The sequence below is a fragment of the Leuresthes tenuis genome, unplaced genomic scaffold (assembly GCF_036924035.1).
Source record: "Leuresthes tenuis unplaced genomic scaffold, fLeuTen1.0.hap1 SCAF_16, whole genome shotgun sequence".
Classification (NCBI taxonomy): domain Eukaryota; kingdom Metazoa; phylum Chordata; class Actinopteri; order Atheriniformes; family Atherinopsidae; genus Leuresthes; species Leuresthes tenuis.
Genome location: NW_027325370.1, coordinates 12,713,741 through 12,741,148, shown reverse-complemented (window position 1 = coordinate 12,741,148; position 27,408 = coordinate 12,713,741). Strand labels below are relative to the sequence as shown.

Below are 27,408 nucleotides of genomic sequence, written 5' to 3'. Positions count from 1 at the left end.
ATCTGTATGCAGTACCCACAGTCAAACCTTCTTTTTTAGTTTGTAAATAATAAACCCACCTCAGGCTGCATCAACCGTAAATCAAGCAATAAGTAAAATAAAGAGAAGGTTAAAACTTTCTTCTTATTTGCATAATGTTCCTCAGTCTGTCTCGACTTCTGAAGGTCACTGAGCAGCTTTCTGGATATTTATTGTGTTTTGTGACGTTTTCAGACAAAGTAATGAAGCTGTTTGAAGTAAAAAGTTATCTGAGCAATTTATCCAAATCTGGCTTGCTGTCCTCCTCTAAAGAAAATGTCATGGCTTCTCTTCATGACCCATCCCTCTGGCCATTATTACAAATTTTGAAAATGTTTCCTGGGCTGATTTCACCTCCAGCAGTGGGTTTCAATTGTAAACTACTTTGCAGACTATTTCTGTTCGGATTTCCAGGGAGGGAGTTCGGGATGCTCTGACATTCAAGAAGCTTTGAGTGTGCTATTAGTCAGGCTACCTGGCACAGAGAGATAGCGCTGAACTCCCTCAGCCCTTTGAAACGCTGGGACCACATACCCACAAAGCGCCTTAAAGCGGGAGCACTGATCGGAGGCCAGCCTCTCTTTCATGGCGCGTCGATGTTCACGCATCCGTGGAACCTCACTGATGATTCTAGATCAGTGTGGTTATTCTTAGTCTCTTTGCTCGCCAATTCCAAACTCTTCTCCTGCTTTGAAGTGCAGTCACATGAAGGGGAAAGTGTTGGCAAGATGCCCACAGGAGTTGTGAAAGCTTGCAAACGTGTCTTTAAGTTATTTGTGAAATGCTTTGTTTTCTTGCAGTGTGAAAGATGTGAAAAGTAACCTTCCATTTATGGAGTTTGGAGGTCATTAATGTTTTATTGTTTCCATGCAGACTAAAGTTAAATGGCATGGAGATTGGGCGATGCATTACTCACGACTTCCTGGCTTACCGGGAAGGTTACCTTTACTTACCTCTCATCTAGTCACTTTCATCTCCCATGTGGCCTTTATGTTGACCTGGTACAGAGTGGATGAGTCCTATAGGATGCGGTGGGTATTTAAAGACATGTCGGTGGCTAATCCCAATTTTGCACACTGGATCTGCCCTGTTTGGTGAGTTTCAGTGGTATATGCTCGTTCTTTAGACATCAGAATGAATTGAGGGAATTGTCTTGCAGAAAAACAAACCGCTTTAATTTCTCCAGACTTGCTTTATAAGAGCTATATTTAACATTTTAGAATATGCAAACTTGTGTCAGACTGCAGAAAAGGAGGTGGTTTAGTCAGTGTAACAGTACTTGGACAGAGTATGCTGTCCGAGCTGCATATGAACAACCATGCAGATCAAATTGTTGTTTTTCTTTTCTGTCTGTTTCTGTCAAAATGATTATATCCGTGGAGTCATAATTCTATGATAGCTTGGGACATGAGTACCTCTGAAGGCTGATAAAATCCCATTGAAGTTAAAAAAACACCCTGGCAAGTTGGCATTTATAAGTTTGAGTACCATCTTTCATTTTAGTCCTTTATACGATTTGTTGAGTTGTCAAATGTTGCTGTTTGAATGCCACAGCTGTCTCCAGTGGGTCTCTGAGAGGGATCACCGTGAAGCTGTGACTCAGTGTAATTTAACTGTTCCTGGCTCAAAGATTGAGATGTTTCCTTTTCTTTTCTTCTTGTAACATTACTGCTTAACATAACGCAATGTGGCAGCCAATAACATAAAACAATCAGGTCTTCCAACATGTTTTTGGGTTGAACTTCATTGTACTTAATTGTGAGAATGATCAATAAGAGTTAAATAGCTGTTGGACAACGTCAAAGTAGAAAGAATAATACCTTGTTTAATCTTTGTTTATCAAAAGTTACATGACCTCTAATGATGAGTAGGTATCAAAGTTTATTTAACGTGAGCTATGCTATACACTAAGCAATTTCACTGTAAAATTACAGTGAGACTGGCAGCAGGGTTCACGCTGTTATTCAATACTGCATTTACTGTCATTTATTTGAACTGTTTGTTACGTTTATTAAATTTCAACAGTTCATTACTGCATTCATGAACAGTTAATCACAGTAGAATTATAGTAGGTTAATGTCATGTTTATATTATCTGTAACATATTGCTGTTTATTTACATTATTTTAAAATTAGTTTTAAAAAATTATTTGAAAACAAAAGACATGCAAAATTAATCATGCTACACTATTAACACCACTAGGTATATTGATGAGTAATTGAGCATATTTTTCCATTGAAGTGTCCTCATCAATATAACTGAACTTTATTCACTAACGTTACTTGTTATTCTGCACTGCTTGGAGCCAGTGAGGTGGTAGATACATTTCCTTAGAATAAAGTGTACTTAACAGATGATTTTCTTTTCAATCTTGAATATCACTGAGAAAAATACCACTAATTAATAAACAGTCATATATAGGGCCCTGTGTTGCTAACCTGACCGTGTGGGCATCCCATGTGCACAGGCTGTAGTCCTCATCCGGCCCAGCCCACCTCCCTGTCCAACTACTGTCAAATAATGGCCACTAGTGTCAGAGAAGGTCTTAAAAAATTATTATTTATGTTGCAACAGGGATTCTCATAGAGTAAAACCATAAATTTCCTGCAGCTCCTGACAGGGTACATGTACAAGAAAAGACTTTCCTGCTCTTGCCAGGAAGATTTTTTGGGTTTCTAAGGATTAATGCCACTCTTATGTCTGTCTGTTACACAGAGTCACAAAATGGTTGGCATAATTACTGTTAGCATCCGCTGAAAATTTAATGCATGTACCTCCTCATGTTGCAGAAATATTACAGTTTCTTGTATGGAGGAAACAAGAAAGGTAGGAATTTATTCATCTGTTCTACTGGAGCTCTGGAAGTTCAAGTAGTGAGACTATGAAACTTTTAACAGACCGATATGTACCTCTAGTCTTTATACTAGATTTATATAGGCACGGAGTAGTGATATCACTCTACTCATTTAACTCTCAGCATGAAAGCAAATAGGCTTAGGTGTGTTTAAGATGATCAAAGGGCAACTTTAATTTTGCGGTCCAGTTTAGGTTGACATGGGAAGGCCTTGAAATGTTTTATTACCATAGTGGATGAAGATACCTTTTATAGATGCTATTTGGTTTAAATATGAATTATAGGGATTATAACATAACATCCAGTCCTTCTCCCCTAAAGACAAATCCAAAAAAATTTTTCTCTGAAAGTATAACCCCTGGATACAAGATCTGTCCTGAATCATTTTGGCCCATTACCAGTTTTTCAGCAAAACAAGCTTAAGTTTCCACATCAGACTTGCTTTGAACACACTCTGAAACCGAGTTTCTTCTAAACCAGCTGTGGGCTCACAAGTCCGCATGGCAGTTACACATCTTAAAGTCTGATTGTTGCTAAATGTGACAACATTTCTCCATTATTGTTATGCTCTGTACATGTATGTGTGTGTTTGTGTTTGTGAGAGATTGGGTCCTATTCCAGCAGATTACCTCAGCTCTTTTCATAGATCCCTGTCTCATTTCAATGACAGTCGGAGATCAGTGTCAATTAGTGCTGCTTCTTTGCATTGTGATCCAGAAGACTGATATTGAATCTGGCTTTGATAGCTTTTAACTCCAAAATGTGTATATATATATATATATATATATATATATATATATATGTATGTATACAATATGTATATATCTGTGTGTGTGTGTGTGTGTGTGTGTGTGCTTGCATGATTTTTTTTTATACCTTTCCTCCTCTTTCCCCTTATAAAACCACTTTTCCCTCTGGCTGTTCATTTAATATGAAGGTCTTCTAGATTTGAGTGTGTGTATATGAGTATAAGTGTTTGTACATTTGTGTGTGTGTTAGAGGTCAGTAGGGAGTGAGGCTCCTCATAATCCGGTAATCAAACCAGCTGCCACCACCCAACCCCCAGCCCCTTCGTTTACACTGACTCTATTTCCTCCTCCATTTAATGTCCATTTTTGCCCACATATATATTTCTCTTTTTCATTTTTGCAGTATTACTTTTCCTCTCGCCTCGTCCGCTTACTTTCCGCTTGTCTTTTTCGTCTTTTATCAACAGAAAATTTAAATGAAAAGATGTAAAAGAATGATTTGAATGAAAATTCTTTACATTTTCCAAGAATTTGTGTTAAATCTCTATGATTTAAATCAGACAGAAACATCTTGATTTGTTTTTATCATAACAGTAATCTGCAACTGATTTACATGTAAACAGTAACGTGATTTGCCTCTTTTATTCATCAGTTAGAGGTCCTCATTCTACTTATTCTCTTTTCATATTTTTTTACTCTTGTCTCCTTTGCTTTTTTCTTTTCCAGTTTTTATTAAACCTCCTTTGCTCTCCTTCACCCTCCACTGCCTCCCTGTCCCCTGATCTTCTCTGAGTCACTGTCTTCTGTTTGTCCCCTTCACCCCTCGCCCTTCTTCCATTGCTGTCGTGTTCCTCTCTTTCCTTCTCTCATTTTTTCCTGCCATGCCTTTTTGCTCTTGGATCACTCATGCATTGCTTCCTTATTATTTTATTCTCTCAGTAATATCATTCAACCAGTTTCACTATAACAGTGAATATGTCTCAATGCTGCCATGTTGCTTTTGTATTAATTTATAGCTTGCTAGCCAGCTTGCCCCACCAGATTACTCACTATACAGCATAGCTCTGTATGTTCTGTTCGGATGTTCAACAATCTTGTGACCTCTGATGAAGTGAATGCTAAGATTATACAACTGTCTTATTCTTGCTGCCAGCAAAATTGTTCAACCCTGATTGCACTGGATTTTCCGACTGAATAATTTTGCTGGCAACCACAGATCTTCTATCAACCACATCTTAATCTCAAGAAGAAGATTCACATATCATAACTAAACAGATATATCCTGCAGATATCTGATATCATGTAACTGCTAATGTAAACATGCAAAAATGCCAGTAATGGCAGCATCACCATGGTGATATTTAGCAGGAATAACATTGTTCTTTTTCATCCGTTTAGACTCACTAATTAGACCTAGCCATAAACTAAAGCTGACGTGGTACAAGACGAAAGATTAAATGATAGAAGATTAAAGTTATGTGAGGAATCCTTCCATCCATCCATTTTCTATACCCGCTTGATCTAATTCAGGGGTGGGGGTGCTGGAGCCTATCCCAGCTTCCATTGGATGAGAGGCGAGTACACCCTGGATAGATCACCAGGCCATCACAGGGCCACACAACAAACAACCACACTAAAATCCAGTTTTTCATCTGTCTCACATCTCCAAGAAAATGAGAAAATATTTACACTGAGCTTGAGGGTTCACTGAAAAGTGTATTTACTTCCGGCAGCCAGTGAATGAATGTTCATATTTTTTTAGTTTACTTGATAATGCGCTAAGATTGTCTTGAGGGAATAAGTAGTTTGGAGTCAATATTCACATAAAGGCCATGCAAAACATGCCAAACTAAGTATTTTAGTAATCTAAAAGTACAAGTGGTCAAACACTCACATCAACCACCATCGAGGCACTTCAATCATACTGTCTGATTCAAACCAATTAGAGTCAAGTTCATTGTAATCATAATCCAATCAAATCCAGTTTGTTAAATTCAAAATATTGAAGAAGTGTCTTCTGTGTTGTAGAAGAATACCATATATCATGGACTGGAAAGCAAATCAACTGTAAGTAAACAGTTAAATTGAAAGCTGTCGTTTCGTCCAATATTTCTACGGCAAAGCATATATAACATATAGATTCACTGAGTACGCAAGTCTGTGGGACTCTCATGAAGGGAGCAAACATCAGTCTATTGAAGGGTAATCCCTCATTATGATGGTGGTGGAGAGCACTGTCTTACCTCTTCAAATAACTTCAAATACTTCCAATAACTTTTAAATTACATTTCAATCTGGTTACTTTGGAGGTCGTTCTGTTTATTCGACACAATGTGACTGTTTTGACAAAGATTGCATTCATTTGCCATTCCCCTCCCTCTAATGGTTTGAGTACCCCCCCCCCCCCCCCCCCCATAACATTACAAAGAGAACAAATCCTGACACTTTAGTGATGAAAGGTTCAGGTTTTTCTTTCAGCTCATGCTTGACAAACCAGAATGTTCTTACGATTAGTTGAAACTAAAACTAAACTTACTCAAGCACTTAAATGACAGCATATTCTTTTAAGAACAGAAACCTTTTATCCAGCAGATGTCTTTTTAAAGACTGGCAGTTTCAGTAACCTTTCATCTACTAATCTTAGACAACACACTGAGATTTTTAAAGTTTGATTAAAGTGAAAGTTTAATGGGAAGATAGGCGTAAGTGTTTTTCTGTTTGTTGCTGTTCTCAGGAGGCAGTCCTTGCCAGCATTTTGACATTTAATAGCATTTGCAGCATCAGCTTGTTCACTTCAGTGACAAAATGAGTCATTATGAGTCTTGAAAGCAGCTTTAACTGTGTTAAAGCACAGTTAAAACACTTTAAAAGTGTTTTTTTTTTTTTTTTTTACCAGAAACAATGCCATCTTGAAAAAGATGCTGGGATTCTCTGTAGTATTTATGTCTTACTTGTCTTTCATGTTTGTATGAGTAATATATGATAACATAAGTGTGAGATACAGTCCTGCATGTTCACTGATCTAAACTATGTTACATTTCTTTTCTATTCTCTGGCTCTATATCATCTATCTCCTTAGCTTTCACCTTTATCCCTGTCATCCTCTGCTTTTATTTTGTCCACCTCGTTCCTCTTACTCTCTTTCACTTCTCTTACACATTTTGTCCTTCTTCTATATAACTCTTAAATGAACACATCTACTTGTTCATCTAACTGTTTCCTCTTCTCTTCCTCAACTTTTCAGATGGTGTCCACAGCATCTCAGCCCAGTGTGTTCTCCGGGTCCTCATCATCACCGAAGACATGCTGGGCAGTAGTGTCACAGTCCGCCTCCAGAACATGTCTCAGGAGCATTTCCTCTCACCACTGCTGGGTAACTTCCTGGAGGGCGTGTCTGCAATTCTCTCTGTGCCTGTTGAAGATGTTTTCATCTTCAACATCCAGCCGGACTTGGATGCAGCACCGGGAGGGATTCTCAATGTCAGCTTCTCTGCCGCATTACCAGGCGGGCATTTCTTCCCCTCTGAGGCCCTGGAGGAGCAGCTGTACCTGAACAGACCCAGGCTGACATCACTGACACAGATGGAGGTTTGTTCATGCCCAGCAGCGCACACACTGGCGTTATAGGAAGCACACTTTTAACTACCTTGTATTGGTGTATTGTGTCACTTTCATATAACAACACAAAAGACAAATAGGGAAACATTGACAAGCATGTTGATCACATCAGCGTGGATCACCTCAGTGCTGTACACCTCTGGCTTCATCATTATTTAGAATAAAGACCACTTTTTGTACCACTGCAAACAATACTGATACAAATAAATCTTTTCTTGCACAAAGAAGGTACATTTTCATCTAGATTTTTGATGTTCCCATTGGATCTTTTTCTTAAGAGTATGCAATGATTACTTTTACATAAAGTTTTGCTTTGATTTTGGCACTGGAAAACTCTTTATTTTGTTTCTTTTTGTCAAAGTATTTAATTCCAATAATTTGAGCATCCTTGCATCACAAGACATCAAGTCATCTCAGGATATTGCATGTGAACTGAGACTAATACAGTACAGATGCTAATGGTACAGTAGCCATATGGGTTCATGCAACAATACACAAATATGACCACAATATGTTATCATGCATGAAGTCACGCGTATCAGCACATAGCACCACATGCACATCAGTTATATACATGTCTACACAGCCCAGAGCGTCTTTACACACACATGCACACACACACTTATGACAGAGATATTTTGAGAACACATAAACACAAATGACGCCTTTTGCCCAATGACTGCTGGGATAGGCTCCAGCCCACCCGCTACCCGACCGACGAATTGACGGTATAGAAAATGGATGGATGGATAAACACAAATTAAATGAAGATAAACCCTTGTGATTTTATCCGATGATATCACATTCGCACCACTGTGTAAAATGTTCTCCAGCCCATTCCAATGATTTTAAAGTGGATTTCAGGTCTGAACTCTGTGGTAGCCAATCCATGTGTAAAAATTATGCCTCGTGCTTCTTGAACCACTCTTTCACAATTTATGTCCAGTCAGTACTGGCTTTGCCATTTTTGAAATATGCCTGTGCCATTAGGGAAGAAAAAAATGTACTGCTTGAAAAACCTGGTCAGTTGATATATTTCGGGAATCAGCTGACCTCATCTTTTGCAGAACCGAGACCTAACCAACTGAAGCAACCCCTGATAACAATGTTGCCACCACAGGCTTGTATGGTAGGTCTGTCGCTCTGGAGCAGGGTAAATCTGGACTCTGGACAAATCACATGACCTTTTCCAGGAGTCTGATCATTATGTTCCCTTGCAAAATTAAGCCTTTTTTTCAATCAGCCCCACCGAAAAGTGATTTTCTTAAACATTTAAGTGATCTCTGATCACAGTCCGTTAAGATTTTCTTTGGACCTCAGAACTGAACAATCTTCTCAGTTAGTTTACCCTTTTGAAACACAGTCACATCGACTCCATGACCAGAACATGTGTCTTCTGACATGGTTGCTTAAGGAATGAGAAGCTACTCACTGCATCAGTTAGGATTAAATAACTTGCTGCCAGCTGAAACACATTAATAATGCATCACTTTTCCACTGGGAGGCTCTTATCTATTTGCTTAGTTAAATCCAGTCCACTTTTTTTCTATGGCCCGGGCATATATATCATAGGCACAACCAAATGCATTCCATCACAAACTCAAAATCTGAACTTGGGATGCTGAGACGTATATCAGAGGTGAAGCCTTGGGATGATTTAAAGAAGGTGACACATTTTAACTCAAATTGAATTTCAAAACAGAATGGCAACCAAAACAGTACACTTCACATCACAGGAAAATACAAAAGTGGTTTTCAGACAGTTGAGTTTATTCCTGTTTCGTGCAGAAATTTGTACTTGGAAGACAAGGCATTGTGCAGTTAAGGAAAACAGGGTGGAATTTAAAGTATTTTAGAATTCACGAGATGAAATAATGAATTAGCTTTTAAAGGTCTAATAACTGAGGGACAGTGACGGCAAATGTTTCAGAAATTCAGCACTGCTGATGCCGGCCGTTCCATACCAACAAACCTAACCCTCCCCGTTCATTGGTCTCCTTTGAGAAGAAAAAAGTGAAAACTGTTATTTAAATTTTAATTCAAACACCGTTTTTCTATCCCAGATGAAGTAAAAAGATCCACTAAAGTTCCCATGAAATGCAGCGAGTATTGCAGCTAGAGTAATATTGTCTTTTCCACTGGGAGGTTTCCTGTAAAAAAACAGAAGCAAGGAAGAATATGATTTAAGATCGCGGGCTTTTTCGCATGTTAAATTTATTATTATTAATAATTTTAGCTATGATGAACAGTAATGGCTGATGCCACCAAATCCCGTCCTAACAACCTGGATCTTTCATCTGTTGTTTCCCGTTGCTCCAGGTTCTCCCGTTCGATGACAACGTGTGTTTGCGGGAGCCTTGCCAAAACTACATGAAGTGCATCTCAGTGCTGCGCTTCAACAGCTCGGCCCCTTTCATCTCCTCTCCCTCCATCTTGTTCCGGCCAATTCACCCCATTGCGGGCCTGCGCTGCCGGTGCCCTGTGGGCTTCACGGGCGATTACTGTGAGACAGAGATCAACCTATGCTACTCCAACCCCTGCCTGAACGGAGGCGTGTGTGCCCGCAGAGAGGGAGGCTACACCTGCATCTGCCGGGAAGAGTACACCGGTGAGTAGGGTGGTGTGTGTGCTGTTGTGAGGATGGTATACACATGTTGATTATAGATTGTAGAACCAGTAAAATGTAAAATCGGACGCAAATTTAGTCTATTTATAAATTCCTTAAAGTGAACTCAAATCAGTCTCCTGTGACTGAACGTATTTAGTTTTGATCGGTCAAGCTCGACACCTTTAGCACACTGTCTATACACCTTGATGTTGAAGTGTATCTGTTTAACTGGCTGACCTTTCCAGTGCACCTACTGCAGTGCAGAAATATTTCTTATTTTTGGTGGAATATTCATAGACACTTACGGCAGTAGTTACTACAGTGGATAAAATGTTGTTTCAAGACACAGAAACCACATAGGTCATTACAAAGATTAAAGAGAGACATTTAAACCAACTTAAAAGCTGTAGTAAAGTAGAAAACAAGAAAATAATATCAATATTCCTTAGAGTAAAGTTAGTTAACAATGAATAGTCTCATATTTTGAATTATATCTTGTGAATTGGACTGAATAAAACCAAAAATACTAGAATTATAGAATTTAGTTTAGATATTGAGCTACATTTACACTGCTTATAGTTCCATCAAACAATTAGCGGTGGGGATACAAGCCTCAGTATGATTTTCTCCTTTGATTACGTATATCTCGAAGGACTATAATTTCATTGTTATATTTTACATGTTAATTTTTTATAGAGCAAAGATGTTTCAAAGTTTGAAGTACTGCAAATACTGTGGCTAATGTAAATTAGCTGCAGTTTCAAATACCCAATGAAACATTCAGGTCAAACATACATTTCTGGGTAAATGCATCATCACATTTGTACACATCAGTGTGCATGTTTACCTATTTGACAAGTGTTAAATGATACATGCACATTTCTTCAGATGAACCTAGCTTCTTTATCATCAGGAGATGAGGAGCATGAGGAGATGGATAGTGATTGTGTAGATGGATTTAAGATGCTCCTTGTTGTCTGTAACTGTACCCTTGTAAACTAGAGTAAAACTGACTGTCAGTGCTTCTTTGTTCATATCCCACACTGACTTCCTCTTTGATATGCTCTGTTTTCACTCTTTTGTCATGTTGAGCTGAACAAGATGAAAGTGCACACTGTGCCTCCTGGGAGAGCATCCTCCACCTCGACTAGAAGTCTTTTACACACATTCATCAACACACACATGCACATATACACCACCACTACGTTCACCAAAACATTTTGCTGTTTTGTATTAGCTGCAATTTATTTGCTACATGTTTCCCTTTTTGCGCACATCAACACACACACAAACACTTTCAACTTCTCCCAATACATCAGTCATTTCAGTCGGTCTCCCCTTTTTTTCTGTCCCTTCATATACTTATTGTTGAAGAGGATACATGCTATGAATGTCAGTGTGTGTGTGTGAGTCTGGGGGATATCTGACATTACCTTTTATTTCAAATCAAAAGAGAGCAGGGGGAGTGAAGCAACACTTTTCTTTCATGAGAGAGACAGAGTGTTTCCCAAGCTTCCACTGAGGCACAAAAAGAGAGATAAGGAGGAAGATAGGAAATGAGCAGAGGAGCAAGAGGACTGCCGTGGTAAAGTGCCATAGAGATGGAACGAGTCAGGAGAGCTTAAGAAATTGAGAGAAATGGAAGAAGTAGAGATGATGGGGAGGAGGTAATAACACTGTACAAAGGAAGAAAGAGATACATAATAGATAATTCCCATAAAAGTGATTGGCTTTGCTTGTGAAATATTGATAACTGAAAAGAATCTTGGTGGTATTTTGCTCATGAATCCAAAACTTTAGTTCTCGTTCACACTGTCATGCCTCAAGCCTGCAGATTTTTCATCAAAATCCAGACTGTGTGACAGGTGCTTTGACCGAAGGCATAAAATCCATTTAAAAAGAAAAAGAAGGGAGTAATGTGATGTGCCAGATGGTTTGTTTCACAAAACCAGGGGAACATGAAATGAAAGAGGTAATAAAGGAAAAGGAAAGGAAAAGATAGAAAATAGAAAACTCCTTTTCATAGCATAGTCCCCGATGGTTTGTTGCACAAAATAAACCATCTGGATGGTTTGTCTCACAAAACCATGTGGGAAATTCATCCTGGAAACCAAAAAAGGCAAGCACTTTTAAGAAATACCAAACAGGTGTTTGGATGAAGGATCTGCCTGTCAAAGTCATCAACAAACTTTAACAGATCAGATGATTCAGGTGAAACCACAAGAATCAGGTCAGTGGAGAAGCTGCTATTGTTGCTTCTTGTTCCACCTAAAATCTGCACACAGCAACAAGTATTAGCCTCAACAAATGGATAGTTTAGAGCCTGGCAAGATGGAATCTCTCAAGATTGTTAATCTTGCAAATATCATGAAGTATCATGTTATATATAAATGTTATTGTTTTGAAGAACTCTCTGTTCTATTGAATTATAACCATTAGCAATGTACCCTCGAGCAACATTATGCAACTTTGTTTATTCACTTTAAACCAGTCTATGGGAATGTGTATAATTCGTATTTCTTTTTTTAGGCTTTTCGAAAGATTGTTTCACATTTGCTCCAGTGAATAGGTATCTGACTATTGTAAATTGTATTATAGGGCTGCATTTAACATATTTGTTAACCTGTAACAATGTAGCATCACAGCAGCTGGTCCTCTCTCATAGAGAATAGAGAAAATGATTAAGACAACACAATTAACAACAAACTAAATACAAAATGTATAAAAAACAAGCTAGGTTAAAATTTTGATTTAAATTAAATCCCTAATTAGATGTAATATAATTGGACACAGATTTTGACCAAGATTTTATGATATCTTATAGAATGGCATGGAGAAAGGAAGGAGCAGAGTTGGTATGACAGCGATATGAGATATAGATGGAGAGATATGAATGAATTCATTGAGATTAGCATGGAAGCAAAGCTGCAAGGGGGAATGGAGCGAGGGGGGATGGAAAAAGAGGGGTGAGAGGGAAATCAGATGGGTTCTGGATAGTTGTTGTAGTGCTTGTTCTGCGTAGGCGTGGGGTGTTGTGGTGTCTCGTCAATGCCTGGGGCAAGGGAGAAGCAAAAGACAGGGATGACAGCGAGTACACAGGGTTGAATTGATTCTGCAACACAGGGAAATCTCCAGACATCTCCTCACAAAGTTTGCCCTATCATTCTTTTTCAGTACAGTCCTTCTTTATCCATCCCTTCATACGTTATTTGTTGCTTTGAACCGGTTTTCCCTAAAACTCAATGGATTGTTCTCACAGGCAGAAGCTAAACCTGGAGTTTTGACTGAGATTGAAAACTTTGTTTTTCCACTGAGAGCAAATATTTTAAACTCAAAAACAGCAGTTTCCGACAGAACTGACTCTGGTGGTATCTGTGAACATCTGCTGGTGTTTCTTTGGAGTACACATGGCAAAGTAGGCCTTGAACAAGGAAGATCAAGAACAGAAGATGAGTGCATCGCTAAAGTATTAAAACTAGACTGGATGACTGAGCATCCTCACAGCCTCCACCACTGCAGGCAGTGAGAAAAACACAAAGGAGAACAAGTGACCTCTAATTAACCATTTTCCAAACTACATGTTTAACCCTGGGACAAGTAAAGTTTGACCCTTTGAAGGTGGATTACTGCTACTCTTAACCGATGTGATGGTAAACTACTAGCGCCAGACATAACAACAGTGCATTTGCAGGGGTCAAGTGCTGAATCCTCAGAGTTAATCAAGGTCTTGAATGAAACCTTGATGTAGTGTATTTAGCCCTTGTGTGCTACAGCCCATGGTTAATTCAGTGTGAAAAGCCTTTAAGTTTATTGACGTTGTGTTACAGGATTTCAGATTGATCAGTCCGACTTTAATTGCTTGCAGACCTTTTCAGATTGGACACTTGGAGATTACCTTAGTAGAAAAAAAAAAGATTTAGGTGTTTCAGTTAACATTAGCAGCTCTGCTTGAGGTAAGCGTTTCACTTAAGGACCTTAAAACATTAATATTACTATTTACTCCTGTGCTTTTGGAAAAAAAAAGAATAGTTTCAGGCTTGGAAAAAATAAAGGTTTAAAATTAAGACAAATTACAAAAGTGGTTAATTGTCCTCAGGTCTATCTACAGTTCTATATGACAAATAAAATAACCAAATAGAAAGATGTCGGATAAATAAAAGTGATAAATTCCAGCCATATGAATATAAAAATGTTTGAACAAAAAAAATTATCCTTTCAAAACGAGTGTTTCCTTAAAAACATCGAACAGATTGCAGTTTGCTACAAAAATCATCTGAGCATCTTAAAGTTTGCACAGTTCTTGCATTCCTGACTTCTGCCTCTAGATAAATCAGATACATAGCCTGTAAAACCTCACTAAAATGTGTAGTTTTTGTTAAAGTCAGTAATTGACTTAATTGATAGAAAGGGATTTTTCCTTTTAGCTTTGATATGATAAAGCATCCTTTAAAAGACAAGACAACATTCATAAGAGACTATAACTAAAGTAAATATACTCAGCCGGGTTAAAATTTGTTTAGCCATGTTGCGAGGGACCTGTAGGTTTCAGGGTTGCCATGGAAGCACGGATACCCTCCGCTTTGTCAGAGAGCAAAATGAATAGCTGATGATAATAAACCTTTCTGTAAGAGCACTCTTCTGTTTTTTGGTATGAAATATAGAAACATTACTCTGTCTTTTATCAGAATAAAAAGAAATCAATTTACACCACAGCATTAAAATGTACACAGATGTTATCGATGTTGAAGCTAGAAGTTAGCAAACTGCCTTGCATTACGAGGTACTGTGGGGTTATCGTTGCGCTGATCTACAACCAAGCCTCACGTCTTAATAGTCACAAAAACTTACCCTGTTGATTCATGGCCACAGACAGAATTTTCAGTGTTTGGTCGAGCAAGTAGACGTGAAAATATTTATACAGAGAAACAAAGTGTCACAACAAAATTATGACTTCATCAACGGCTAAAACAATTGTATTTTTTGAGGTTGGAAGGGTTGGATGAGGGAGATCTATGCGTGCCGTCCATGCTATCACACAAAAGTAAGGGTTGATATTCAAGGTGGCTTTTTTCCCATTGACAGTACAAAGTACAACCAAATTAGACATCCTGCATTTACAAGGTTTTATAAGTTTGTTTGTTTGTTTTTATTGTTCTCTACAGCAGTCATTAGTCTGGGTAGATATTAGATCTAATGAGACATTTGTACAAAATCTTATAAAGACTTCTAGTAACAAAGTTTATGGGATTAAGATAGATAGAATATCAGATCCTACTGTGTGGATGTATGTTGTTCCATGTTACAAAAAGAACAAAATAAATTCTAAAAAGTTTATTCTAAATAATAGCTTTTGCCACTCCAGAGTCCCTCTTTCCCAGGTGACTGACTTCAGAGTCAATCACCTGTAGCAAAGAAACTGTAGTCCTGCTTCCTGCTAGTATGAAGCAAAAATTTTGACATTTCTAACCTAAAGCATGCACATCTTTGACAAACACTATGATTACTGTGCTGACAGTAATCTAAGCTAACAGCTCAATAGTTATTAACTCTAAAAGCAGTCAGTGGTAGAAGTCCGCATTGGACAGAGAGCTTTAAAGGTGGAGCTTACAGCTGACAGAAAGAGATACTATCTGGTCAGCCTCCACAAATAAAGAAAAACAGACTCAGAAAGGATAAATTGAGAAACACATTATGCAGATTACAGTCGCAATAGTATGGGGGATACGCCTCGCAGTGCTGAAAGATGCAAAGAGGAGATGAGACACAGAGAGACAGAAGCATGGATATAGACTGACTTAGTCTGTGAGAAGATAAAATGGTAAGCGGTGAGTAGAGAGGACAGAGGTATAAATTAATCTGTTGGTTGTGTTCAAGCAATTTGTAGTCAAGGGAAGATGAGACACACGGGAAGTAAGGAACAGTGAATAAGAACGAGAACACATGTAGTAGGCAGAGGAGAGATTAATTTTGGATATGATAAAGCAGTTATGTTAGTGTGAGAAATTTAATCCAGCAGATATGGAAGGAAAACAGATAACACACGAGGAGCAGATTAACTTTGGGAAGCTTGCAAAGAATAATGCTTTGTATAAGTGAATTTGAGCTTTTTGAAGGAGCTGTAGACAGAAAGTTAGACAGAAAGTAATGAGAAAAGTAGAGACTCGCCAAGGAGGCGAGAAGGCATTTTAATAGGCTGGTGTGAGACTGAAGAGTATACCTTCGACACTAAATGAGTTTTGTTAAAGAAAGACAGAAAATAAAGGAACGGCAAAGAACAGAGAATGAAGTAAGAAGTGAATTGGTTTTGGGAATGAGACAAGCGATAGTCCTGAATACAGAGGAAGAAAGGACAGAATTTTATATGTTTAAAGAAGCTGAAAAGAAATAACATAGAAAAGAAAGCAATAGAATATATGATGAATACTGAAGACTTGATACAAGGTAAAGAAAATTAAAGGACAGATGTGAAGGTTTAATTGTGTTCAAATGCTGACTCTTAAAATTTCTTCAATACCAATATATATTGTATAAAAACAAGGTTCACATCTGCCTTTCTGTGTCTCATGAATGATCTTTCTCTTGAGTTTTACAGTTGATTTATGCAAGATCTAACAGCACTTCAAATCATTGGGAGGAGTAACAGTTCCTAATTTTTCGTACATTTGAGCCTCAATAACATTATAACAATATAAAGACTTGACACTTACAGAGCTCAATGTAATAAATTGGATTCTGATTTTAATTATATATTGAGGATTTAGTTTCCACGTCCTTATATTTCATATTGTGTCAGGTCCTTTTAGTTGTAAATAGTATGAGTAAATATAGAAATCAGAAACTACCGATCAGGTTAGCATTCACATGCTAAAAGGTAACTTTAAGGTAACTTTAAAACTTAAGTGATCTAGCCTTCATAAAGATTTCTAAAGATTTGCCTCAGCAGAGTAAAGTGTTGAGACCTAAAAACATACGTATAATGTTGAGAGAGCAGTAATTTGATGTTGGAACACATAAAAAGAGAAAATAAGACAAATTAAAACTAATTTAGTTTCTAAATGGCTGTTACCGCAAGGAACAAAAGTGAACAACTGGGGGTCAGAGATGAGCTCTTTCCTGATAATCCACGGAGAATTCTGAGGAATAACTGATGAGAGGTCATAAAAGGTGGAATTAGGATGAACTCACATAGCAGTAAAAAGGGACGGTGAGTGAAGTGTGCAAAAGATGCAGTTAGATAAATGGATGCATTTGAAAAGATATGATGAGTTAGAAATCAGAGCTAATAGTTTGAGGAGATGGTTAAACTGGGAGGATAAGTTGGAGATTGTGGGAAAGATGAAAAAAACAAAAAACATCCGGATGGGTGTGTGTGTGTGGGGAGAAATAATGGTATTGGATGGATTCAGAGAGCATTGGCATTGATTTTAGCGGTCATTAACTGAGATAATGACTGTGTATATGTTGAATGTGTAGGATCGGATCATAAAAAATGAAGCAGTATACCAGAGCAACAAGACGGTATAGCTTTTAGAACTGGTTTTGGAAACAAGCACAGATTGTGTAGGAGGGAATAGAAACATCTGAATACGTAATGGAAGTTAAATTAAAACAAAAAAAAGTACTGCAGGGGACATGATTTGCTGAGCTGAGTGGGATAAATGCATTAATCAGTTTGAGAGGAAGGAAAAAGAAGGTTAATTAGGTTTGCAGAGTTAGGCTGGGGTGCAATATGTAGGGAAAGGAGAGGAGGTGAGGAAAAAGTTATACAGATACGTATTAGTATCTCAGAGACTTTCTCTTGTACCTCATTTGTAAATTAATGTTTGCATCAGTTGTAAAGTTATAGTAAATCTGCCTGTAAGGCTTTGAAAATGAACTAAATTTGAGTTATGACTGTACAAAGTTGTGACCTTAAAGGCCACTAGAGACTGCTTTGTTTGTACAAGCATAACTAATCTCCAGCTGCAGTGCTGGAGGAGATGCATCACAGGTAATAAAGCCATCTGAAAGAAGAATGTGCAAATATGATTTACACAACTGCTCTCGATCAACTGCATAATTTTCCTTTGGAGTTGATTATTAGTCAATTATGAATCTGACAGTTTAAAGGAGTGGACTGTTAACTCACTCAGACCTGATTCAACATATCAGGGCTTTTGGCTTCCAACCCTGATGCGACACTCACATTGGATGATCATTTTCAGAGTACATGATGGATTTTTAAAAAAGGATCATTGATAATCAGAAGGAGAAAGCCGATGATTTAATTTCAAAGTTAAATTATCCTCTTAAATGATTTTTATTTAAGAATTCTTCAGAGACGCCCTGTGATGGACTGGCAACTTGGTGTTGCATGGTGTACCCCGTCTCTCACCCGATGACCGCTGGGATAGGCTTCAGCCCCCCCACGACCCGACCGGCGGATTAAGCGGGTATAGAATATGGATGGTTTCAAGCTATCAGGCTTTGGAAGTCTTTTTAAAATGAAAGTCTTGGGTCCCTAGGTGTTAAATCGGTGATACACTCTAAAGAGTAGAGACCCACTGTAGTGATGATATCATCTACATACAGATGAATAATGGAACGACTTACAAGAGAGTTTGACAGCAGCTTTCTTTTAGATGACATAACATAAGAAAATGTGACCCCAGGGACTGTTGGTATGTCACCTGATGACATCATCTTTGTCTCACAGCTCTGATTTCCAGCTTCAGGTCACAGTAGCATGTATTTTATGGATATTGACTTTAATGGCCAATGTCACAGTTTTGATAGAGCATGTTAATCTTCATAGCATAGACTGGAGTCTGTGTTGGTACCTTGCCAGCAATCAGAATATGATCGAATGTAAATCAATGCACTGGTTTAGTGTATACATTTTTGCCTTTTTCTATAACTCAAAACCAAATTAACATGTTTTGCTAAGTAATAGCGTCCAATGTTTTGTCACATAATTTGATATAAACCATAAATGATAAGTTTTGTACACTATAGAGAGAGCATAGCGTTGGAACACTACATGTAAGATTAGGCTTGAACTGCGTAAAAATGAATGAAAACGTAGGCGCATTTACGGATATGAAAACATTAGATTGGTATTTCATCAAATGAGGAGTTGTCTGACTCATTATGCATCACTCAAAATGAGAAGAGCCCTTCAAGGCACTTTTTCTTCTGTGGATGGTTAAAAAAAGAAAGGAGCAACAATGAGTCTCACAAAGGCAACACAAGAGGAAAGAGAAGGGGGAAGCAACTGGGGGTGCATTGGCCTCGAGGGATGCACCATGTGTTGGGGTGGAGGAGGAGGGTGATGGGGTAGGCGGTTGGGCGGAGCGAACCAAGATGCCGGGGGTGGTTGAAGAAAACTGGCTTTGATGAATAAAACATTCGCATGAATGAAGGGGTGGTGTGAATTTATTAAGACAAGCGTAGAGGGAAAAAAAAAATAAAGCACAAGTTATGAAGTGAGATGAAGAGAAAGGAAGAGCAAAGTGTGGAGGATTTTATATAAAGAGAGAGACGTAGAAGTAGAGGTGCAATAGAAAAGGAAGGAGGTGGATGCAAGAGGAGGAGGAAGAAAAAATGCAGGGGGCGAATGAAAATAGAGCTCTGTTTTTAAACAACAAAGGCTTCATGGAAGCAGAGTTAGAAGTTTTGAGACTTGAAATTCATCTTTAAAGTCTGTGTTGGGTGGGAAGCATGCAGCATATTTCAGGCTGTGAGCAAAGCACAATCAGTGGATGTGTCTTTGAGTATGTGTGTGTGGTAAAGATTCATATTCCTGATGGATCTAAACTGAACAAAATGTAAAAGTGAAAGCACTCATCATGAGAAATGCCTGTACAATGTATGTATTATGTACATATCATGTAACCTCTGTCATTTATCACACAAGACTTTTACATATTATCTGAGTTTGATCTCTCTAATAGGATATTTATTTTTTCCTTGTCTTTCCTCTTGTTTTATTGTAAATTGGATTTTCAGGCCTTGAACACAGTCTACAAAATCAACATTTTACTGACTAAACAACTTATATGCTATTTTGAAAAATAATTCTTGGTTGTATCTCTAATTTTGCACATCAAAATTTTGCACACAAAATCAATTGTTAGACCCGTAAAATCTTGGCTGCAGGAGAGTAAAACCTTCAATAATCCTCCTTGAAAATGTACCTGTTACTTTCCTGTGTGTGTGCTTCTTTGTTTGACTGCATGTATGTATTAAATGCCATCTTGTCTGTGTGGGTGTGTTTCCATTCTGGTATGCTCATTAAGAACCATCTGTGCATGTAGCTGATGTGCTATTTTGTGAACAGGCTTTCTTGCTATGAGACACCTACTGTTTAGTAATCACTTGACCTTTTTGTCCATTTGAGTTGGAACTACAAAAAAGCCAAATGAGGAAAAGCACACTCTCTGTCCAAATTTAGCCGTGTGTGTACTGTTGCTGTGGATCAATGTAAGTGCCTCAGTGAAGTGTGCACATTCACAGGAGGAAGACAAGAATTAAAAAGGCTTTCGTTGAGTCGGTCTAAGATTACGGCTGCTCAGCTGGTCTTTCTGTAATTACTGAATAATGAAAGCTGTGCGTGTGCTTTCATTATTCCTCTTTTCTTACTTGTGATACTGTATCTATAGATTGTATCATTGTCTGTCTTCCTTGTCAGTTTATTTCCTTCCAGCCTGTCAGCTTGAGCACAACTTGGTCTGCATAATGAACCAATGTGTGTGTGTGCGCAGGTGTGTTTGTGCATTTGTGTTTGTAGGTGTCTAGGTTTAGGTCTCAACACACGCATAATTCATGAGTATTAATGTCTATTTATTTATTTCAATATTAATGAGAGGGTCTATACGGATGAGTGGCTGCAGCAGACAAAGGCAGGGATATGGTGCTGGGTTAGCATGTTTATCTGTGTGTATGTTTGTGTGGTTTCTCAATTTAATTGGTTCCCTGTTGTGTGCACTTACATAGCAGTATATGTTTAACGTAAAAGGTGTGAGGCTAGACAAGGACAGACAGATGTGATAATTTGAATGTCCTTGGGCTATTGTAAACTGAGCTGGGTGTTTGACTGGGTGTCTCGCTGTGTATGTGTGCGAGTGTGTGTCCACATGGTGATGCAGTGGTGTGAGAGTGTGTTTGTCAGGCAAATCTGGAAGATAAAGGCAGCTCTGTGGCATGTGGAAGAGGTGATGTGGGGAAAAGGGGTAATGACAAGTAAGATAGACAAATGTTGGGTGGACACATTAGATTTAGGTTCAATAGAAAATTAAAAAAACAAGGTTAGATCAAAATGAAGAATAATTTAAACTGTGTGTGTCACGTTGTGCCTTTGAGTTTATGTTGTAAGTGTAACATAAAATCCGTATCAACACGTCCATCAGCTCTGACTGTGTGCTTTTTTACAGCTTTTCTGTCAGTGTGTCTCTGTGTGAGAATTGTGCGTTTGCCTGTGAGGTCATGACTCACCCTCAAGTGTCTGTGTGTGCATGTGTGTGTGTGTGTGTGCATGTGTGTGTGTGTTTTAGTAGTGTGTTTCCATATCAAGTGTGTGTCAGATGATATTTGTATCCAAATGATCATGAGGAAAGGTGAAGACCTTTATTGACTCAAAGCTTTCATGCACTATCTGTGTGTGTGTGTGTGTGTGTGCGTATGTGTCGCTCCTAAGATGTGAGGACTCTGCCAGTGGGTTCTCTGGCATCTAAAAGCAGTGCAAACAAAGTGCCAGCAGAGGCAGTTACACGATCAAACCCGACAGCCTCGCGGGCAGGAGCAACGATCCATGTATGTGTGTGTTTGTGAAAGAGAGAAATATAAAACTGAATGTGCTTTTACCGCTAAACTTCAGATCAAGAAATATATGCATTGCATTTATTATTGACGTATTTCAATTTTTGGTTTGTTTATTTGGTGTCTTACTGTGTTCTCTTGTGTCTGTGTGTGTTTTTGAGGCCGTCAGCAGGTTCTAAAGTGGGTCCTTAAGGAGCCATCTGTCTCAAGGCTAGTTTCAAACCCTGTCTGCTCTGCTTACATGAGGGCACTGGGTGTGGGTGTTCTTTGTGTGCAGCTGCTAAATGTCAGACAATGTGTGTGTCCAAATATGCTCAAGGAAAGGTGAAAAGAGAAAACGAATGTGTATACCTACACACCTTTTTATGTAGTGTATCTATGAGTGTGTATGTGTTTGTTGCGTGGGTGGTTCAGCCTCTTGAGATGCTCCAGACTGTCTCTAGTTTGACTGGCAGCCAAATCTGTGTTATTCCCGTCTGCAGAATTTAGTTCTTGTTGTTTTTGTTTTCCCACCCTGTTCTGAAGCAACAGCATTAAAGTCAGCAAGAAATACATTTATTTCCTTTTTTTCCTTCAGAGATATACTTAGTGTCTTGTGGTTGTCGGGGGAAAATTTGCAACTGTAATTTAGCTGTTATTTAGAATCTGCATATATTTGAGGGATGTTAGTTCTGTACAACAATTGGTCCTACCAAGGTTCTTCAGGAACCAGCACCCTGCTGCTTCTACCTTCAAATCAAGGAGTGGAATCTTAGGCGTGCAGTGAAAGCAGTGCACCAGAAAGGAAAAGAAACCTGTTAAACCTTTGACACGGAAAAAATGCCACTGATTTTATATGGTAGAATGGCGCATTTTCAAGACCCTCGTATCAAGTAGCCTCCTTCAGAACCAACTTAAGGTTCTCAAGTGACACATATCCTTTGCTGAGTGCCTTGATGGTCCTCAGAGTAGCAGAGACTGTGAAAAACTGATTGTATTTTTGAATGTATAACGTCTTTATCTTGGACGCACACATGGCACCAACATCTTAGAGAGAGACACTTTTGTATTTTGATTTTTAAAGAATATTGATAAACATGAGGGCAAAGTCTGCAGCTCATGATGAAAACTGGAGGTTTTAGTGGACAGTTTTAGGATTGAAAAACCTGAACCAATATGTCTTGCTAATTGATGACCTTTGTGGAAACAAGATAAAGCAACAGCTTCTTGGAGTTCAGATTTCAAGGTTTTACTCGCTTATTTACATTGAAAATAAATGATTTAAATCAGTTGTTTCGCTTTGGGCTGTTACTCAGCTAAATTCAGTTATCACTATGTGACAGTCTCATCACTATCATACCTTTTTCCACCACAATCGACATTAACTGACAATCAGAATTTAATTTATTCTGCTGCTCTTCATACTTTCAGTCTGGAGCTGCAGGTTATGAAATTGAAGATTTATTAAGATAGCTGAATTAATGCTCATTTGTGGTTAATGTGGTACATTACTACTTGGTTTTTCTTGCACATTATCAACAAAATGGCTCCTTAAATGGTTGCAGCATCACCCTGACATTTTTCAGGGAGAACTGACATGCTTAAGTCCCCACATTAGTTGAACAATTTCAAACAGTAGTGTTTCATTGCTTTAATCTACTGTTAAATAATTCCAGTAAAAAAAAAAAAGATGAAACACCAGTTGATCAGGTGTTTTTTTTGCGAATTTCACCCTTTTAACCAATTTCAAATATTTGGTTCAGACAGTCGCAGAAGAATTCCTGCAAAATGAATGTTAAGCAAATGAAATGCTATTTTATTTTAGACTTTTAACGCTTTTGATTTAACAAAACAAGATGGGTACAAAAAGAAAACAAACATCACATCATTTACCCACAAAAGGGGATCTTTGGCATTCTGCTCAAGATCTTCTAAAGTATTCCTAAATGGGGCTTTTTAGATAACTTGGACTGCAGATAGCTTTCTTTGCAGCTGAACTGGGTTGTGAACGCTTGTACAAAGCTCGACTTACCTTTGTTTGTTAAAGATGATGGGTGATTGCTGCCTGTCCTGCATTGCTTTCATTGTAGCAGCTCAGATCCAAGGGAAAAAATTCAAGAGATGGACATCTGCGGTTCTGCCGATTTTCTTTCACAGCTGAATATGAATTTTAAAAAATAAATGTCCACTTTTTCCCTTTGAGCTGATACACTTAATGAGATTCAGTAAGGGATTTCAAAGGATAACAAGAAGATTCGATACTGGTTGATAAAGCATTTCCTAAAGCATAAAGGTTTCAGGGTTAAGTTTTGTTAGCAGTCATAAAAGCTCTGTATGAACAAGTACACGTTGTTTGGATTAGGGGGAGAGTTTTGAACTGTTCACACAATTGGGAGAGAGTGGAGTGACTTCAAGGAGTTAGTCAAGTCAAGACGAAGTTTATTGCAGGACAAATATGAATACGATTAACAGTCTCTGCAACAGCAATAAATAGGAGTTAAAATTAAAGAGTAAAGCACACAATAAATTAGTAAAATTAATTAAAAAATGTATATGTGTGTACAAGTGCATGTTTGAATTTGATGTGGCAACTAAAATCTATTTATTACATAAAAGAGAGAAAAACATTTTCACGCTGACACTGTCTGATGCATATTGAACTCACCATTTAACTTATAGTATGTCTTGCGTTTTATGGTATTGGTATTTTATCGTTAAAGTCAAAAGAATATTTAATCTTAGTCATGATTTCATTCTGGCATATAAACAACCCAAGGTAAAGCTCTGATGGTCTGAAAAATGCTTGGCTTCGCAGCATCTGTTTGTTTTGATGGACTTGCCAATGAGTGCTGTGAGGTCAGGGTTTGTGAATATTAATCGCCTGAAATCTCTTTGAATAAAGCTTCAAATTGGAAATCCTGTCCAGATACAAGTGGGAAAAGCAGCCTTTTTTAACTTAAAATTTTCACTTACATACAGTAAATAACACCATAAATGATCATATCTGTTGGGGTGTACATCTTTCTGCTAATCTGGTGTATATGTATAGGTATTAAATGCACATTTGAGAACTTGTTTTAACCGCCCACAGCACATGCTGAGTCACCAGTATCAATACTTTGTGATGGTGTTGTTACCGTTTCTACTTGACAGAGGGTCATCTGTTGGTTGACTGCTTTTTATTTTTGTTTGTTTGCTTGCTCCAGGCGACCGATGTGAGTTTGACCGGCGGCAGGGCAGGTGTATGCCCGGTGTGTGCCGTAATGGAGGGACCTGTCGTGAACTCTCCGGTGGAGGTTTCCGCTGTGAGTGCCCTGCAGGAGGCTATGAGCATCCGTACTGCACTGTCACTGCCCGGTCCTTCCAGCCCAAGTCCTTTGTCATGTTCAGGGGCCTCAGGCAGAGATTTCACCTCTCCATCTCATTAACGTGAGTACATTAAGTATTTCTCTTTTCTTGTGTCATTTTCCATATAAATGTCTATAGATGACTATTAGAATGTCATTTTTTATATACTGTCTTCGATCCTTGCTCTTTGCTCTCAGCTTCCATCTTTCATCATCTAACCTCAGTCAGACAGAGATCCATAACCACTCCTCCTTAGTTCTATTACAGAATCTTTCTCCTCTTTGCTTTAATCTCTTTACTTCATCTCTCTGAAATCGATCCTATTACTCATGCTTTCTCCCTTTGCTGCTCTCGCCTATCTCCAATGAGAAGTGTGGTTTCTCCACACCCTCCTCTTTTATCTGTCAATTTACTGGCCTCAGTAGCATCTTCTTGGCATTCACTTTTTCCACTTTATCTTCTTATCTTACACAAGATTCTACTTCCAGTCTCACTTGTTTCTGTAAATGCTCCAAAGGAGGATGACTTCATGTTCTTTGTATCAGGAGGTCAGAACTCTTATTACCAGGAAAAGCAGATGTCCAGTTACCCCCACGTAACAAAGGCTTTTTAGAGGTTTTTAGTTTGTTTTATGCTAAGTATAAATGTTAAACTTAATTTATTAGGATTTGTCATTTTTTCATGCTCATTACCAAGTTTGCTCTCAGATTTTAATTTTAAAGCTGTCAAGCTTCTCGGAACATTTTTATTATTGCTATTATTACATTTTATTAGGAGAGTACTGAGCCACATCTGCTCTAAACTTGCTTTGTTTATGACTTAGAGTCGGTCTCGAAGCTTGTTTTGTATCTGGGAATCGCAGTGCTGGGAATCTAGCGGCAGTGGTCAATGACTGTTTCCTGTCTTACTCATCCTCCACTTTTGTTTCTCTGCTGTTCCTTCGACTCTTGACACACCACGTGGTTGTCTAAAGAAGAACTCAAGTGGACCTTAAGAGCGGCCAAGCAGCATTTTTTGGATGGTTGCCATGGGTGATGTCATCAAATGTTAGTTACTAAGGTGATGTAGCCTGTGTGGTTGTTGCTAGGCTGATGAGGCCACCAAATGTGGCTGCTGTGAGGCGTTACAGTCATGGTGTTCCTGTAAAAGGAGCTTTGTCAGTGCCTTAAAACACTATGTCCTATTTGTTCTATTGATTTTTAGCCACCGTTTGTACAGTGACAATAATTGAAGGGATGAAGGGAAAAGGGGAAGCATTGTCTCTTAAATAGAAGCTTACAGTGTGAGCTTTGAGGTTTGTGATAGCATTTCTCCTTGGACTCCAAGGACTATGCAGGCAAATGTTGGTGCTGAAAACAGTTCTTGCAAGGTTAAAATCCTCAAAGTGATTGGGAAATTCTGTCTCTGAAAAGTATTTTGGGTTTTCTGTCCTAATGAATATTGCAATCAAGGTAACCTTGAGAAAGGCACGGACATTGTCAAGCAGATTTTGTATAGTCTGTTTCATCTCTGCCCTGAAACCACTTCCCAACACTGTATTGGGAAAAAGTTCAAGACAGCAACGTACATATTTAAACCCTTACAGCATAAAGTCAAGTTCATGTTATTTGATACTGTCAGTCTGAGTCGTGTCTAAAAACAGAGACTACTTTAAATGTGGTAGTTTGTAGTTACAACTTAAGCTTATCAAACCATGTGTAATATTGCCCTGCTGAGTTGGAGTACAGTATGAAAGTGAAATATTTGCTTGAAATCCTCGCTGGCTGTTTCCGAATAAGGTATAATGAACATGTTCATTATACATTCCTTTATGTAGTTTTATTGCTTTTGAGTGCAAGTCACCTCCTATTATTTTTAATGCAGTATCATTTTCTTATGCAATCCCTCAGCCTCTCTGCATCTCTTTGCTCCTCCATTCATTTAACTAACAAAACGCAGGTTGTGGTGTTTTCAGCTATTTCTGGTGGCCTGTAGAGATTAGATTTGGATACTTGGATAGGATGCTGAAGTGTTGTTGCAACTACAGCAGCGCTATGTAGAGAAGTAATGTTGACTCCTAAATAAAACTGGGTTTATTTTGGACCGTTTCAGTATACCCAGATAACGTTGCTTTTTTCCAATGTACATTACCTGATCTGTGGCATCACATTGAACTTTGTTAGTTGGCTATATCTGCATTTTTAGCTATATGCAATAAGAATCAGTATTGTCATTTTTCTATGGACTTAAAGCAGTTAATTCAGCAGACATTAATTATCTTATAGCTCGAGGGCTTCTGTTCTGTTGCTCAACCTGACCTCTAACACCCATGGTCCCTTGAATTTATTTTTGACTCTGGAGAATTGAGTTGCATCCATTTAACCTTACTGTTGAAAGAGAAACCTGGAAGAAAAATTTACATTCCCATACAAATGTCAGGGATCAGGTGACCTGCTAAT

General features: G+C 38.3%; 1 protein-coding gene across 1 annotated transcript in view; it reads left to right on the top strand.

The window, feature by feature from the left end:
* Positions 1-27,408, top strand: part of celsr3 (cadherin, EGF LAG seven-pass G-type receptor 3) — a 96,732-nt gene that overhangs the window by 18,331 nt on the left and 50,993 nt on the right. The window contains exons 2-4 of the mRNA XM_072367026.1: positions 6,866-7,209; positions 9,559-9,847; positions 24,829-25,051. Of these exons, the coding sequence (XP_072223127.1) occupies positions 6,866-7,209; positions 9,559-9,847; positions 24,829-25,051 (856 nt within the window). The remainder of the gene's footprint in view (positions 1-6,865; positions 7,210-9,558; positions 9,848-24,828; positions 25,052-27,408) is intronic.